General features: G+C 37.8%; 1 protein-coding gene across 2 annotated transcripts in view; it reads right to left on the bottom strand.

Annotated features, from left to right (window-relative positions):
* The window catches only part of MBP (myelin basic protein), a 122,831-nt gene that overhangs the window by 10,580 nt on the left and 94,846 nt on the right, over positions 1 to 17,405 (bottom strand). For both annotated transcript variants that reach the window (XM_062570053.1, XM_062570054.1), the window contains one exon: positions 12,531 to 12,961. In XM_062570053.1, coding sequence (XP_062426037.1) covers positions 12,531 to 12,961 — 431 coding nt within the window. The remainder of the gene's footprint in view (positions 1 to 12,530; positions 12,962 to 17,405) is intronic.

Here is a 17,405-nt window from a genome sequence, read left to right as displayed (position 1 = left end):
TCTTGTGGAGTGCCTCTAAGTTGGAAATCGAATTCATGTATATAGCGTAGGGGACGAATTTCCCGTTGGCAAAGAAGAGAAGCTGATGCAGAGAAGATGAGCTAGTATTTTCTCAGCGTGGGTGGGTTGGTCGGTTGATTTGTTTTATATACTGACACTATATAGAGATTCACTCATTGAATAGTAGGAATTCAGAATCTGGGGTTGTCTTTGAGATTTGTGTAGTGTCAGGTAGTCAGTCCTTTTTACACCGGAGCAGGAACTTTGTCACCAGGAGAGGATGATCCCTGTAGTTCTGATGCTGCAATATCCTCCTCAGTTGTCATGATCAGGGTGGTTGGTGGAGGAGGGAGCTGAGATATCAATACGTTTGGAAGTTACTTTGGTCATGCTTAGGGGTGGGTTTGCTTGTTTGTTTGTTTTATTTGTTTTCCCCAATCCATATCCGTGCTTTACTTTGGAAACCCTTTGACTTTTCTTTGGGATAGATACCATGGTCTTTTCTATTATCCTTCTCCTTGAAAGGTGTTGCAGAACATGATGTCTCTACTAGCTGTAGATAAATGTAGACAAAACTCTTAAAGAATGTGAAATAAAAAAACTTCCACAAAAGAACTGATTGGATGTAGCCTTCAGTTCCGCAGTGGACTGTGGATTGCTACCAAACAGAGGACCCGCTATAATAATGGTTTTGCAATCCAGATGAGGTTGAGTTACCTGAATCTAGCTCTCTGATCAGTTGTTATGTGCTACTAATTTTGCTTATTGAAAAAGGGTCTCACATAACAAATACAAACCTCCTATCTGCAGTGCAAAATGTTGAAATAGGCTTTGACTTGGTCCCCCTTTTAAGTGAATGAAGTAGTTGCAAGTCTGAACCTGTTCTCCTTCAATTTAGAAGCAGCTGGGACTCCTGCTCCTGTGGTTGGTTCTTTCAGTTTCTGGACTCTTGAAGCGTGTGTGTGTGTGTTGCAGGGGAGAACAGGAGAGGGAACACAACTGTTTTTTTTTCTCAGATCACATACATGATGTATGAGAATAAGATCATTTGAAAAAGTAATAACTCGTATGTTTAGGGCTTAAAAGCTAAATTTGAATGGATTCAGGCAATAGTCTGCATGCAGACTAGAACAGAAAATAAATTTCATTTATCCTGCTAAGACAGTCTACTGAGGTTTCATTATGCAATTGAACGTTTAAAAAATGAGATTATCTAGTCACTGCATGTTACCTGATGTGCAGGAGACCACCATTTACTTTTAAATATGCTTTAAACACATGGAAAAATAAGCATTAACTTTAACACCTAATAGGAACACAATAGAGCAACCATACTTTTAAAAGGAGTGGTATTTACGTCATGTTGTTCCTTCATGTTACTGGTCTTTCTCACCAGATAGAGCTACGATACACAGCTTATGTGTGACTCGTCCAGCCGTTATTACCAGGCATCTCCAGAGAGCTGTTTGCGTGCTTCACAAATCTATTACAGCTTTATGATTTCATTCTTAAAAGCATCACCAGTAAAGTAAGCTTGGTTCTGTGTCTTTATAATGTGAAATGTACCCACAAAATATGTAAAGGTATATGTACATATATATACACGTATAAAGGCATATAAAATAACCATAGTCATTCTGTAGTCAGGAGTGACGTAGTAGCTAAATGCTTTGCTGCTTTTTCTGATGATACTCTAGAATTTCTTAGAGCTGGTTCTTGGGGCAGGTTTTTTGGGAGAAAGATTGAAGACTTTGATATTTCAGTTCCCAAATCTCAGAAAATCTTGGCTCTTTCATTTATTATGGGTGAGTGGAAATAATTGGTTAATTGGATTCTGATAACTTTAAAAGCATCAGTGTATTCATTTTAATGAAATGAGTATTCTGAGCATAAACCACCGCTGCTTAGTCCAAAGGCTTTGATATGCCTGTGACAGATCAGACTTCCATTTGTGACATATTTTTGGTGGTTTGGATTACCAGTCTCTTGAGCAGTGGTGGCTTATTAAAACATTTTACTGCATCATTTCAGTTGGACTTGATGAAGTTTGACTTCTGTTCATCAACTACTAGACTTCAAAATGTTTATATTGCGAGTTAACCTTTGAATAAAATTACTGACAAAAATACTTATGGTTTTGAGCATCGTTGAAATGCACACTTAAGCAATGAATAAGACCTCTTTAATGCTCAGAAAAGTTGCATTATTCTGCTATGCCAACTACATTATGTATGTTGGCCTCTGAGATAGATGTGAAAGAGTAACCTTCAAATTAGTGTAAAGAAAGCACACAAGTATTTTAACAGTATCATTATATTCCCTGATAGCCGTTTATTTTGACATCAAACTGCTTAAATCTACTGACAGTGTGCAAGCAAGCATTTTCAGAGGAGCTTTTTGAAAAAACCTGCTATTTCTCTAACACAGTAACAAGAATCCAGATGTAATTCAGTATATGTGCTTCATTTTGGCTTTTGTGCAAGGTTATTACATTTCTAATTGAGCTGACGATAGCTGCATATGTACTGTCTAGTTTGCTGATATTATAGAGCTAACCAGCACTCCTGGTGTTTTCTGAGGTGCTATATACTTGTTTGGGGAGGGTTATATTCTGTATTGTAGCTCTGCTAGTGACTAGCAGGAGATGTTTTGCAGTTTTTGATAATTTGAGTGGATGATCTGTAGGCCCTTTTGGTTTGAATGTTTGGACACTGAGTTTGATTCAACTAGTTTTGTGATCGTATGTATACAGCTTACAGGAAATAGGGTAAGACTGTGGGGATTAAATTTTCATATAAAAAAGTGCAGTCAAGTATTGTGTCCTACCTGGTTTTGCTTTTGCGTTTGATACTTTGGTGTAAAAATAATGCTTGGTTATGAGCAGTAGCAAATATTTTTTAGTGATATTAAGAGATTCCATGAAATACTTATCTGACTTTGCTTAGCATAAATATTATATTAGCTCTGGCAGTTCTTGCTTTTTATGGAAGATTTTCAAATGCATATAAGTTCTCACTGAGAATTCTCATCCTGCACAGGAGGATTGCTTATATAATTAAGGATTGCATATACCGATAAATGTAAGATTAGAAATCTAATTCCCAACAAGAAAATACTATGCATTAGTTATGATACAAGTATTAAGATATTGGAGTATTGAATTCTTAGTTTTTCAAATTCCTCTCAGTATCCTTAATACATAGTTGTATTGCCTATTTGAAGATATAAAATGAAAATCTGAAGAATGTCATATTGTTTCTGTATTAGTGAAATGGAAATACATATGAAATCTTACAACTGATTTAAACTTTAATCAAGTCAAGTAAACATTCTAGACATTACTAAGAGTGAGCAACAATGGACACATTTGGGTTGCTTTAAGAAAAGATACCTAATGAATTACTGGGCAGGAATAATATTAAAATAAGTACTATAAAATTGGTGAATTACAAACTCATATAAATGGAAAGTACATGTATATTGTCTTACCTGTTCCAGAATCTACAGGATGTAATGCTTAACCCCCACTAAGAACTTTGCAACAGCAGCAATAGAAAAATTAGCCCCTAAGTGATGAATGCCATTTTATGCAGAGCAATACAAAAGAACACCAGACAATTCAAGAACCTCTCAGCTAATTTGTGTTAGCTTTTGTAATAGATTTTGAATGCAAACAGTCTTCAGGCTTAAGAAAGTTTTTATCTGGATTTGAATTTTTGTAGTTAGAATTCCAGATGGGAATTGACAGGTGCATCCTTCTAATAAAAATATACACTTTTTTCTTTTAAGAACATTTATTATATGCCACTTAAATAATCATTGGAAAAATGGCAAGTGTTTTTATACAGAAATAAATTACTTCATCTCTAGATTCAGAAGTGCTTTGTACGCAAGGCTTAGCACTGCTGGGTGTACTGGACACTGGGCTTTGGCCAGAGACTTCTCATGTTATTACCAACCTTCTCATCAGGCAGCAGTAGAATAGCACATGTCTAATGTGCTTATTTTGTTACTAATACTGAAGTTGTTGATTCCATCTTCTGTCACGTACAACTTGAGTACCAATTTACTCTTCATGGTGGTGATTATTCCAGGCTGCTCATAACTACTGCTCTGTTGCCATAAATGTTTAATTAACTCAGCATGCTTTTCTGATCACTTGAGAAAGGATGAACTAATGCATTCTTGTAATGGTACTGTTCATTTTTACTAATGTGGAAATTAAAGACAGAATGGAAATGATTTGCTTAGAGTGACACAGCAGAAGATTGGTTAAAAAAAAAAAAAAAAAAAAAAGAAAAGAAAAGAAAATGTGTGTGGCTAGGAGAGTCTGGCTTCCAGTCTTGTGCTGAGATCAGTAATACAAATTTTTTCTTCCATCTCGAACAGACAGTGAACAGAAAGTGAAGGAACTATAGCAGAAAGAAGAAATCAAAAAACACTGGAGGAAATAATAGAGGTCACTGAAAAGAGACCTAATGAGAATGAAAAGAAAGACGAGGTTAACAATGAGGAAGGAAACCATGGAGAATGCTTACCATCAAGAGAGGTAAATGCTAATCGATAACGCAGAACCACATTTCTCTATAACCCTTTTTTATCCCTGGGGCTTTGGTGATTGTGACTCACAAGTTAGAAGATGATAGTAAAGAAGTATGTAAAAGAAAATTCTTAATGGTTGTTCAGAATAGTAATTCAATTTTGTGGTGGGTCCTGAGTGACACACTGTGATTCCTTCCTCAAGCAAGCATTGAGTAGTTTTACTGCAGAGAAAGTGCCATCACACCTGCTGTCCTTTCCTCCTTGTTAATTTTATTTACTTACTGTGACATACCATACGGGATTTTAGGAGACAAAGATGATGCCTAAATTTACATAGGCTAATGCTAGGCAGAAGAATGCTTAAGAAAAGCAGTTTTATTCATGTAATTTTCTTGATACAGGCTGTTTATCTGCTTGGATGTCATCTCTGATGTGTATCCAGTATTCTGCAATGTTTTTTTCACGTTGGTATCAGTCAGACAATGAAATAAATTTAAACATTGTTGAAATAATCCACTACAGAAATCCTGTGCTTTAGGAATGATTGCTCCAGCAGTGGAAAAAGATTTTGGATACCAAGTATTCTTGAAATAATAGTTTCTAGGGTAGCTTCTACCACCAACAAACCTTATGGGAGTATTTTTCAGAATTTAAATGTAGATGGCAAAAATACGGAGGACGTTATAAGTTAGTATTTGTAATGATAAATTTCTACAGATAGACTGTATTTGGCAGAGATGTATCTTTCTTTTGGTGCTGCTACAGCAAAACAACATAACATTGTGGTTTGGGATACTCTATGATTCTATGATTAGATTAGGAAGAACACAGAAATCCGTAAAACTTACTTAAAAAAAAAAAAAAAAAAAAAAAAAAAAAAAAAAAGCCTGTTGCCTGGTAGATGCATATTGGTGAACAAGTTCATACAGTAAACAAGATGATAATTATTTGGAAAACAAAGCTACAGATAGCAGGTGTATACATCCTTTTATAATTGCTGACCAGAAAAAAGGAGAATGTTTCAGTCCTGATCAGAGGTAAAAATGGTGAATAGTAATGGTACATAATGCTGTATACACAACAAGCTTATTTCTTAAATGCACATTCTATCTCTCAGGTCAGTAACCCATTACTTACAACTTACACCCCAAACCTCACACCCCAAAACTACTCTATCAGTTCTCACCCTAGCAAGGGTTAGCTAAATTCTAATTCTTTTCTCTGTTTAAAGAAAGAAAATGACTAAACTCTTGTACAGGTTGTACTGTATATGTAAAAAATGTATTATTGCCTATATTACCATAATTTAATGGCAAAGCCTAATAGTAAGGGCAGTACACCATTACTGCATAGACATTGTTGAAAGACATATTCAAATAAAGCAAGCTATTAACTAAATACTATCAGATGTAAAGTTTCCAAGGATTTCCCACCCCAAACCTGAAGCTTGTACAGTTTCCAAGGCATGTGCATTTTATGTTACGACAGAAGTGAAAAAGTAGATGCATAATGAGTGAAAAGCGAAACCAAGCTAAGGATCGTACTGGGTCTCCAGCAATAACTGAATACGTTTCGTTAACATTTTTTTTAATTGCTCTGGCTGATGTTCAATACAAACAACTGAAAATGGCAGTGGAGGAGTTTGTATAGCTCAAAAACGAAACATGGTAACTTACAATTGAGTTCAGTTACTCAATTTAAGTAAGTAAGTAAGTGGAGACTATTTCAGGAACTATGTAAGATATTTTGCATCAGAATATAAAATCAAGCCAGCAACTGTCACTAATGATCTGTGATGATGGAAGTACAAAGGTCAGGAAAAAAAACTATATTATATAACTTTTGCTGCAGTATTCTGTTAGAAAGTTAGTTAGTGTTTACCATTATCTCAAAACAACTAAAAACCAAAATCATTAATTTTTGCATCCTTGCATGGAAAGTGCTAAGGAACTTAGTTCACCATTTGTAAGGAATTGAGTGTAATACACATGTGAGAAGAAAGAAACAATATGTAACGGACTTTAATAAAAAGAAGTTCCTTATTTGTAAATTTGCCTGATTTTCAGAGAGGGAAGCAAATATAATGAGAAACAGATTAACACTAGGAAAGCCTTCTGCTAAACTCCGAACACATTAATTTGATCTTCTGGGTTGGGGTTTTTCCCTCTCTTTTCCAAGAGAAGGCAATTTTACATGCTTAACCAAGTACATAGTGAAGCTCTTGGGTATATCATAGCAAAATCCCATCCAGACCTAAGCATCACCTGAGCTGTGGCACCGCGCAGCAGAAGACCAGAGGAGCGGACACGGCGATACCAGCCCTGACCAGAGCTGCCTCCTGCGGCTGTGAATCTGCACCGCAGCTACACGGTGGCGTAGTCGAGCGGGAAGCACCTCCAGGTGCCTCCACTGAGCACTACACTGAATTCTTGGATCCCTTTGAGAGCACCTTAGTATCTCTCTTAAACAGATGAGTATTGTAACAGCTTACCAACATGACTGAGGCTGAAAAACCATATTGGTGGGCAGAAGAATCACTATGATAGTAAAGACTGAAGCAGAAGTAGAGAGAGATGAGAGCAGAGAAGACTCAAGTAGAAATTTAATGAAAAAGGGAAATCATTTGCTATATAATGACTAGACAGCGTGATCTTTAAAATACTGGTTAATCAACTGAAACGTTTTAGCCTGAACAAATTATGGAATACATTTCCAAATCCAAGATGGAAAATAATATAAAATACAGTATATTCATTTAAGTGCACAGTCTTTTCCTTGCCCTCTGGTCATGAACGTCTCTTCAAGTTCCAGTACAAATCTGAGTGTCCTAATTACTTTGTCCTATTTCTGAGTAAACCTTGCCATCTAAACATGCATCTGCAATTAGTCACGGCACCATGCATTACTAATACTGTCTCAAAAGTACTAACTAGTGCCTGCTCTTCCAAGCATCTCTTGCATGGCATTTAAACTAGTTTGATTTCTAAATGCTTCCTATAATTTATAATAATTGTTCCAGGCAGTAATTTTCCTGAAAATGGAAGAAATGATTTGTTCTGGTGCATTAAATAATGTGTTAAGTATGAATAACATATATATGGTTATACTTGTACAAATGTTAAACAAACATCTTAAGTTCACTTCTCTGGTTGTGTGTGGTACTTACCTGCTGGTACTTGCTTGTTTTGTACAGATTTTTTTTTTTTTTTTTTAACAGACAAACCCAAAGTGGCTTTGAGGCCTATCTTACAAATTAAATGACATTTAATGAAACTGGCAACTTAGACCTCCTTACTCATTTTTAGGTCACTCATCATCCATTACTACACACTATGAAAAGACGCCAGATTCAGCTCACAGTATTGTAAAGCGAGAACACCAAGCTTTACCACCTTCAGCTACTTAGAAGCTAGTCATCTCCTCATAGAAACTGTTTTATTCACTTCCATCACATACATACACTGATTTAACTGAATTTTGAGGAAAGACATTCAGCCTCTCTTAATGATGCTGTCTCCCATAAATAAGAATAGTTTGTTGCAAGTTCTGTTAATGTATTAAAAAAATTAAATCATTAGTACACCAGTTTTGTGACTTAAACAGTTTAATGAATATATAAACAAAATGCATATAAAGCAAAAGATTAAGACAAAATTATTGTTACAACCACCATAAGATATATCAAAAAAAATTTTTTTTTACAAGCCTATGATTTGCACCACAGATTTTACAGAACGGTGTATCACAAAGCAATGCCACTCCCTGAAAACTAAGACTTAGAAATCGAAGATCACAGTAAGTAAGTATTTACTTTAAGCACATCATCTACTAGTCAAACTAGCACTGATTTGACTACTTTTCAAAGTCTTCATGGTGACAAATGTATTATATTTATTAAAACCTGGACAAAAATCATAGCGTTCAAGTCCCCCCCCTCCCCCGCAAAAAAAAAATATTCTGACAAATATATAGATCCACGTCATCATTTAACAGTAGTTCCTAAACTTTTTGGTTGTGCACGTTTATCACAAACCTCTTTGTAGATCCCTGTGGCAGCTTTTGCACAGACTGCTTTACTGGGTTAGGCTTTGGGACTGTTGTTGCTTCCAAACTGCTGCCCCCAAAGCACAGCTCTGCTCAATCTGAGCAGTGCCTAGAGCAGTACTCCAGGTACCTGCAGGAAAGGGAACCCCTGTGCCTGCCTTCCCTATTCCTTGCACCCAAACGCCTTGTACATTGGGAAAGAAATACAGGAGCAAGGCTTCATACAGGAACATGGGAGAACATTACAAGGTTACATACAAACCTGAAGCAAAACATAGAAGAAGAGAAATGGCTTTACTAATACGGACTTTTGTCTTTCAATAAGTCAGCCAGCCAGGCCCTGGCCTATTACTAACCATCCTTCACAATACTCCAGTCACAAAAAATGTAGTTTAGTAAGTTAATGCCTAATGTTAAAGCTGGACATAAAAAAATCGTTTCACAATCCAAACTTTAGTAGGAAATGCAACCCCCCCACCCCCCAAAAAAAAAAAAAAAAAAAAAAAACAGAGTTACGGAAGCATAAACAACTAATTTAGTTGCAGGCCTTCTCAAAAAGGAAACAAAGTAGCACTCAGTACATACTGAAGTTGAATACCGACTAGTACCTACGAGGCATAGAGATACCATAATTTTAACAAAAGCTTGCTTATACTCTTTACAAATGTTTAGATAAATACTCCATAAAGCTTAGAGAGGAAATAATCTGTAATCACACCACTGTGTTGCATTAGGAATGCTTTTTAAAATGTCTGTACTGCATTTCTTTTTGTCACTCTTCTTCGAAACAATTAAAAATAAGCTATGTACAATAGCAGCTTTGTCTGGCATATTCTACCTTAAAAAAATCTTAAAAATATAAAATCCAAACTGCTTTTGATTGCATTTCAGTTATCAATCAGATCTTCATGGGGCAGAAGGGATAATGACAAATGCATTTGCTGCCCCTTAGAGGAGAAAATATTTCTGTACATTCCAGTACTACTTCTATTTTTATTTACTCCCATGGGCCTCCCACACACTCTTAATTTAGCTTCAAGATTCCAAGATAAGGGAGAACCTGCTCCATGGGAGAAAAGGAGGCCACAGAACAGTTACTTCTTTGTTCCTGTCCCACCTTTCCTTACACAATAGTGCATATTATTCATTAATGTACTTTTCAGCCCCATAAGATGAAAATGCCTCCACACAGAATTTATAATGTGTTTTGTTTGAATGTCAGCCCTAAACACATACAAAGAGCAAGTGTTGTCTTTGCATTCCCGTGCTTGGTGGTGTGGGTCGTTCAGCTATATGCTCCTGCTGGGGCATGGGTTGGTTGAAAGAGGAAAAGACTGCAAGAATTTTGGCAGCCACAGCGCCGCTTTTAAAATGCCGCAAAACTTAACCACAAACAAGTACAAACACACAAACAGTACATCCACAGGAACTTTCCTATTTCAACCCTTTGAAATTCATTCTTTAAGGTGCTTTTATGGTATCTTATTTACCAAAACCTATTTACTTAGCGGAGTTTGGAAAACTGCCAAGGGACTGTATTATTCTTTTTTCAGCTAGTCCATGAATACCTTCAGCATGTTCTCTTTCTCCGACACTACAAAATTCAGCAAATGAGAACTATCTAGGCTTTTAAGTACAAATAAGACTGTTAATTAGCCATCTAGACTTCCTCTTTATACACATGTACAAATAAATGACACCACAAGCCTTCCTTGATACAAGAAACCAAAAGGCATTGATTCAAAGGCTAAAATAAATAACAGTTGAAACAGCTGTCTGTGGCACTTGTTCAGTATTTTCAGCACTAAAACTTTCCTATAATGGGTGCCTAAGATATATTTTTGTGTATCATCAACTTTATCAGCAATAGAGATGCTTTGGCACTGGAAGTCAGTGCTGATGTGACTAACTTCTGCCAAGATAACAAAACTTGTCTGTGCTTCCAGCTGAAATCTGCAAGTCAGGACTTTGTAATGTTCAGAGCAGATCTTCTAAAATTACTTTTGCCAAGTGAAAAATGCTAGAATTGTCCATAATTCTGTACTGTTTTGCAGACATTTAAGTTAGTAAGTGCCTCAAAGTAACAGTTTGCAGAACAGCAGAGTTAAAACAGATGGTATTTTTGTCCTCTAGTGTAAGATTATGCAGAGAGCTGTAAAGTATCATAGAGATCATGTTCACACCACAGCATAAAATACAGAAATTTGTACAACTTGCAACCATTTTTAGCCAGCCTCCTAGAACATGCTTTTGTTTTTTTTTTTTTTTTTTTTTTATTGCTAAGCAAGAATGTAGGTACCTCTGTATATTCTATATGAAGAATGTATATTTTTGGTATCAGTTCCTTGGTGTATATTTTTTGTTGAAGGATACAGTATATGAATAAAACAGCAAGAGTTGAGCTAGTCAAGCAGCTCCCAGAATATAGCACTGTGAGAAACAGTCTGTGATACTTGCAACAATAGTAAAAGTGTTTTTCTTTATTCTCACAGCAGCTACTTGTTGCATATTTTAGCTACTCTAGGAACATTATCAACATCTTGCAGAAACATCTGTGTAACACTCTATGTTTGTAATGAGCATTGTTGTCCTCAGTTGTAAATTGGAGAAACAGAGATTAAATATACAGATTGCTTATTATTGGATAACAAGTGCGAGACACTTCTATAGTTCTGGTTTGAAGGTTCTAGGGTATTTTTCATCCAGTGCTCTTCTATGCATTACAACCACCCTTTGGGGCAGGGCTTCGGGGCAAGTTGTACTTCCAAGTGCAGGGCTGTGAGGTACAGTGACAGCCTGCAAACATCAGCTAGGCACAAGTCAAACAGCTTTAAACCACAGTTGTGGCACAGTGTTCTAATGCAACACCCGAGATCACTTATTTGGGAAGGCTGCAAGTACTAACTCACCCTCTGGCAGCATCACAGGTTAGAGCTGTTGAGTAGACAGCAAAGGTTGTCGCAGATTATCGAAAAATTTGAGCCCAGCCAGCAATTATGAGCATTGCTTTTTGCAACACACAAAATTTGAGCAACTACATCAAACCACGTTTAGATAAAACAGTTTTCACAACCTTACAGGTGTAGTTCTGTTCAAATGCTTATGTAGCACGTGAGCACACAAACACAAGACTTGACTTATCATTTATATGGCAGAGGTTGCAAAGAACATATCAAAGTGAACATGCTATTTTCATCCTTACCAAAGGATGCAGGTTAATCCTTGAAAACGAAAGAATGCAAATCTCCTTTCATTGACATCTTTTTAAAATTCACAATGAAGTGTTTTGCTACATAATTTCTAACATGAAATGCTTTGAAATAAGTCTTCATTACCTATCGAGATAAAACAGCTCGACTATCTTATATACCTGGGATTCAGGATAGTATCTGCTAATCCACCTCTTCTGCAGTGTCATCAAATGACCATAAAACATGCTCTTGTGCAAGCAGCCTGAGAATACAGAATCTGGCCATAGTTCTTTTTTACTTTTCTAACATCTATTTCCAAGTCTGTTCCTCAGTTAGTGCCATACTAGCTAGAGACTGTCCTGCGTTTACTGCTTCCATACAGTTCAGTTTTGCAAATGTTTGAAAACAACACACAAAAGCAGACTGAAGTTTCTCTAAATGGCACAGCACACAACTGCATATAATGCACTTCATTCAGTGTTCATAAAAATGTCTATCGGTAATGTTTCTAGAGCCACCTGGCTTTCTGATACTCCTTGTTACTACCCAGAAATAGCTCATCACGTTTCCCAGATCTGTCCTTTTTTTGTTTTCAGATTAAAGCCAAGTATTAAATTGCACAACTGCAAGTACCCTCCTGCTGGCTAAGTCAACTCTTGCATTACAGTAGTTACACCTTCCTTTCAGTCCCACCCTTTTTAACTGTACTTTATTTTGCTGTAGCTGTGCAGTTCTCTATTCCTCAGAGCTCACCTTGCCCGAGCCCCTCCGGGGAACGTGTCTTTCACCTCCAAAGAATCTGCCCAGCGAGTCAAGTAGACCCGAGTCTCTGTGCCTTGGCGATCCGTGCCTAGCATGGTCTGTAGTGCTCGCAGAGGCCATTTTTGATCCGTGCCGGAAAGAGGAGCGTTTTTGTGAAGCCATCAAATCCGAGTTCTCTGAAGCTGCTGCACTGTCCTCTTGGATGGTCTGTAGCTCGTCTGACTCAGAGGGCCGATCTTTGAAGGTGTTGTCCTCTCTCCCTGGGGCATCTCGGGAAAAGAGGCGGATCAAGTGGGGGCGACCGGTCGTGTCAGCTGGGTTGGCCTCCCGCCAGGCATTCTTCGGGTCTGCTGTGCCTTTGGGGTCTGTCACCGCTGGGCTCGTCGTGGAGGTCCCATTGTTCTGGTTCACATCTGCCTCTCCTGCAAACAACAAGGATGAGATATGAATACAGGCCTGTGACAAACAGAGCCCCGCAACAATGCTGCTTTCTCTGCCTTGCCTTGAGTTAGTCATTTCATACAAAACCCGTAATATGTGCGGCTCTAATGAAACTATGTTCTCGCCCCTGACAGCCTTTAGGAACATTAAGCTATCTTGGGATAGAAATGATGATGATGTTCTCACAAAAAAGTCTGCTGTCATTCTAGGTGGTTTTTTAAATTGGAAATATCTGTAAATAGATAAATACAGTTTATTAGAAGCACAGTTGAGGTTCATTTTATTTATGTGGGAGGCTTCCTGATAAAGCTTTCAGTTACAATGTGTGGACAACCAAAATTCCAGTACTTTCCCATGAAAAGGGAAACTCCTAACTGTGTTCCCCACCCCTTAAAAGGGGAGGGGGGGAAAGAAAAACAATGAAACAATGTTAAAGGACTGTGCTTCTCCAACTGCACATTTTCTCTCCATAATCTGGAAGCTTTCGTACCTGAGTGTTTTGTTCCAGTTTGGAATTCCTCATTTTTACATGAATCAAAAATCAAGAAAGGCTTAATGAGGTTGTTGGGCTCTAAAAAACAAAACAAAACAAAAAAAAAAACCCACTACTTAAATTGTCCTGACTTAAAAGAGAAGTGAAGAGTAAGTGGAGGCTGCCTGGTCTCACACAAAAGTTTTCCTCCTGGATGATCTCAGAGTTCTATGTACAACGTCCTAGCAGTGATCCTGAAGGCCTGGTGCAAAACTCTCAGGTTTATCATGGAGTACTTGTGAAAAAGGGGGGGGGGGACAAAAAAAAACAAAAAAACAAAAAAACACACACAGAGGAACCCTCAGCCAAGAAAGGCACCAACACAGACCTGGTTGGTATGAGGGAAACGTTTGCTAGCTTTCCTACACGTGTGTTCTAATGTAGAATGCAAGTTCTACATTTTGTTTCTACCTGAAAAAAAAAAAGTTATAGCACATTTAAATCTAAACATATAGTAGCTCCTTCTTTAAGCGGTACTTAAGCATCTCTACGCTTATAAGCGACTCCAAAGGAAACAGTACACACTGAGGAATATGTCTTATAACACCACAAAAGCACTCAGTAGCCTCCTGCTTGAAAAGTGAGTGTCAAATTAAGACGCTTCTCATGCTCACGCCGTGTCAGACAAGATAAAGTTTTTTTTAGAGTTAACAGGACTCGATGTTACAGAGATAAGGTGGTCTGTCATATGTTACCTTCAGTGTCTTCTGAATTATTAAATCCCAATTTGATTTGGCCCTTGTTGCCATGAGAGGGTAGGACTTGATAAATACTGTTGTTTTCAAAGTACTCAGGGTTCAAGTGCTTTGCTGATTCAGCAGAGCAGTTTCAGATTTTATAGCAGTCATTTTTTATTGCTTTTCCTATCCGCATATGGCATTAAAGAAACATTTTTTCATCTAGGCTTAGAATTATTCTGCAATTTTATGGATAGCCACGCAAGGCAGTACTGATGGTTTCTGCAGATATACAGCTACTGTTTGTCAGGTTACAATTTGTTGTAGTCAATCAGCAACAATTCTGCACCGCTTTCCATAGAAAAAGGTAATATGCAATTCAATTATGCAACTTCAAACACTACCAAGATGACGTTGGGGAACTTCAAGAAAATTCAGTTAAAAAGTCTGAACGTATTTTTCAGGAATACAATTCTATTTAACCACTGCTAACTGTCACTTACAACCCCATCAACTGGGAAAATGAAAGTATTTGCTGACAACTTTGGGATTTTAGGTTTTCCCAGGGAGAGAAAATAAATTAAAAAAGGTGCTTTCAAACTAACTAGAAACTATTAAATCCCCCAAATAGATTTCTTGATAGAATGAAATAGAAAGTAACATTGATACATGGTACTTTCTGAAACTGCAAAACATTTTAAACAGAAGCTATAAGCCTAGATTCTATACCATAATAGAAATTCATTCAAAGAGAGGAAAAAAAAAGAAACAAAATAGAAGAGCTATTGTATTTAACTAAATGCATTAACAAAACACCAGAGCATCTGCATACTAATATTTTTTACAACAGTTGAGCTTTGTGTCACTGAATACAGTTATTTGTAAGCAACAAAGAAGGGTTTTTGTGCCCTGAAAGTAGCTTCTCCCAATGCATACGCAGTGAGCTATAAAGTATAAATCTTTTGTGTATGCTCTATTTTAGTACAGAAAGCGTGCATTTAAGTTTTCCTCCAAATTTTCTGCACTGTACAGCAGAGAAACATGGTTCATATTTGAGCTAAGTGATCAAAGTCTTCACATGCGTTTTGAGAAACAGATGATTTTAATAATTCCCGAAGAATACCCAGAACAGGTCATGTGAACATACTTGTTCATTTAGAAACAAGTATTTTGATTTCTTATTTTTAAAGAACGGCCTGTTATGAGTACAGTGCCTGTGATACTGATTCCCTTTCTATTTCTCCTTGCCAGATGAAGCTTTGCTTTGAAAAGGTTACGTAACGCTTTGCCAAGAGTTACCCTTCCTGCAGTGCATCAGTCGCTGCCCAGGGAAGAAGAGGGCTTCAGGCATTTTTTTTAAAATCCTCATGTAAAATGGGTTAATTTTAAGTACAGCAGAACACATTGCTACAGACATTACCAGAAGGCTATTACTGTGTGTATTTCTCTATTTACAGATAAGTGAATAAAGTCACTGGAAGCTGTGCAAGGGAGCCAGGTGCCAAGCAGGGGTTCGGCACTTGCCAGGAGCAGCCGCGGGCGAGGAGCGCTCCCGGGGGCAATGCCACCTTCCCAGTTGCCCTCGTGCAACGCAGCTCTCGAGCCTGTGCACGTCGGTCGCACAGTGAACGAGCCGTTTGTTCCCTGCATCCACAGCAACTCCCCCCAAAAAGGAATAAAGACAGACCAAAGTGTCTGAACAGTTTGTTAACGAGACAAAAATTACGAAAATAATAAAAGTGCTTTTAATCAAGCAGGATTAAAACCAACCACTGTTGCCCTTATGAGGGGTTAGGCCCCATCGATACACTTCTCAAAACCTCTTTGTCCTAGTGCTCGGTTTGACACTACTGGTTTCTTCCTTGAGAAGCCAAATAAAGCTATTACATAAGCCTCAAATATGCTGGGACCATTCAGCCCCTGTGGTTCAAACTGTAACGCCTGTCAAGACTCGTGGAGATCTGTTTTATATAAAGAACAATCTCCGATGGAGATTCCTGGGAAAGAGATGTGCTCCCTTTTGGGTCACTTCTATGATTTTCCCTCCTTCAGTGTAAGAAACAGTATTTGTCTCTTACTGTTTAACACAATGAATTTCTCCTGTCTTGTCCCTTCTACGCTGAGACAACTGGGTAGTCAAATATAACGCAGTACAGTCTGCATAATTCTGGTGCAACTGAACTTCGGTATGTTACTGACATGATGACACTAAAATATTAAGACAGACATCTAGGATTTTACACCAACTTACCTGTATTTATTCACCTGAGCAGCAAAAGAATGCACCTGACAGCTAAAAATTGCACAGGCTTAGTAACACCTGAGATTTCAGTATCTTCAGTAAGTTGTAGTAGTGAGCTGTGCATGCAGTGTCATAGCAATAGTCTCCCTTGCAGTACTTTAAGAGGCTGAAAAAAGTACTAGTCTGGAAAATGTGGCTTTTAGTAACGCTCCTAGTTATATCAAGGCATTTGGAAAGAATGAAAGGATAGAAAAAGCAAGTCTATGATCACTACATACGAGCTGCATTTGAGGTTCACTGAGTTCAAACTGCTTTAAGATAACAGTGTTTCTCAACATTTTGTCTTTTCTTTTTAGACAGTTAAGTTTTTTAGAAGGAACTCAAGGAATTACTTAGCAGGAAGGGCAGCATGAAGCACCGAAGGGGGCCCTACTTCAATTGTAGGTTTAGATACTATCATGAAGTCATATAATTTCATTTTTTCCTCCAATATCACACACTTCTCTTCAAACTCTAAAGTTCCTGAGTAGCTGAGACAATGGAGCTTTCTGTACGCATGGGAACGAGGAGATTGAACATGAAGCAGTAATTACACACAATGATTGATAAACTATGAAAGCCAGGATCAAATACAAAGCAAGCCAATTCAACCCTTAATTTCCTTGGAAGTAGGATTTAGCTATCTGCTGCTCAGCAGCATCAAGTATCAAAGGCAAGAGTAGCAATAACTCTTTATGCTGTGGACTGGTGTAGGTCATCTGTCAGAAATAACAGGGTCAGTGGTGGCTTCTGGCCAGAGCACAGAGGCAATGGTGCAGAGGAGCGCTGCCCCAGCGTGCAGCAGGAGCACCTGCTGATCCAGCCAACAGGCTTGGAGAAGAGGGAAGAGGGAAGGCGAGCAGACCGGTAACTGGTACAGTGTAAGGTTCAGCCATCAAGGCTGCAGATACAAGAGCTACCGATTAAAATCCTTG

The sequence above is a fragment of the Rhea pennata genome, chromosome 2, assembly GCF_028389875.1.
Source record: "Rhea pennata isolate bPtePen1 chromosome 2, bPtePen1.pri, whole genome shotgun sequence".
NCBI classification, from domain to species: Eukaryota; Metazoa; Chordata; class Aves; order Rheiformes; family Rheidae; genus Rhea; species Rhea pennata.
This window is presented reverse-complemented; position numbering and strand designations above follow the sequence as displayed.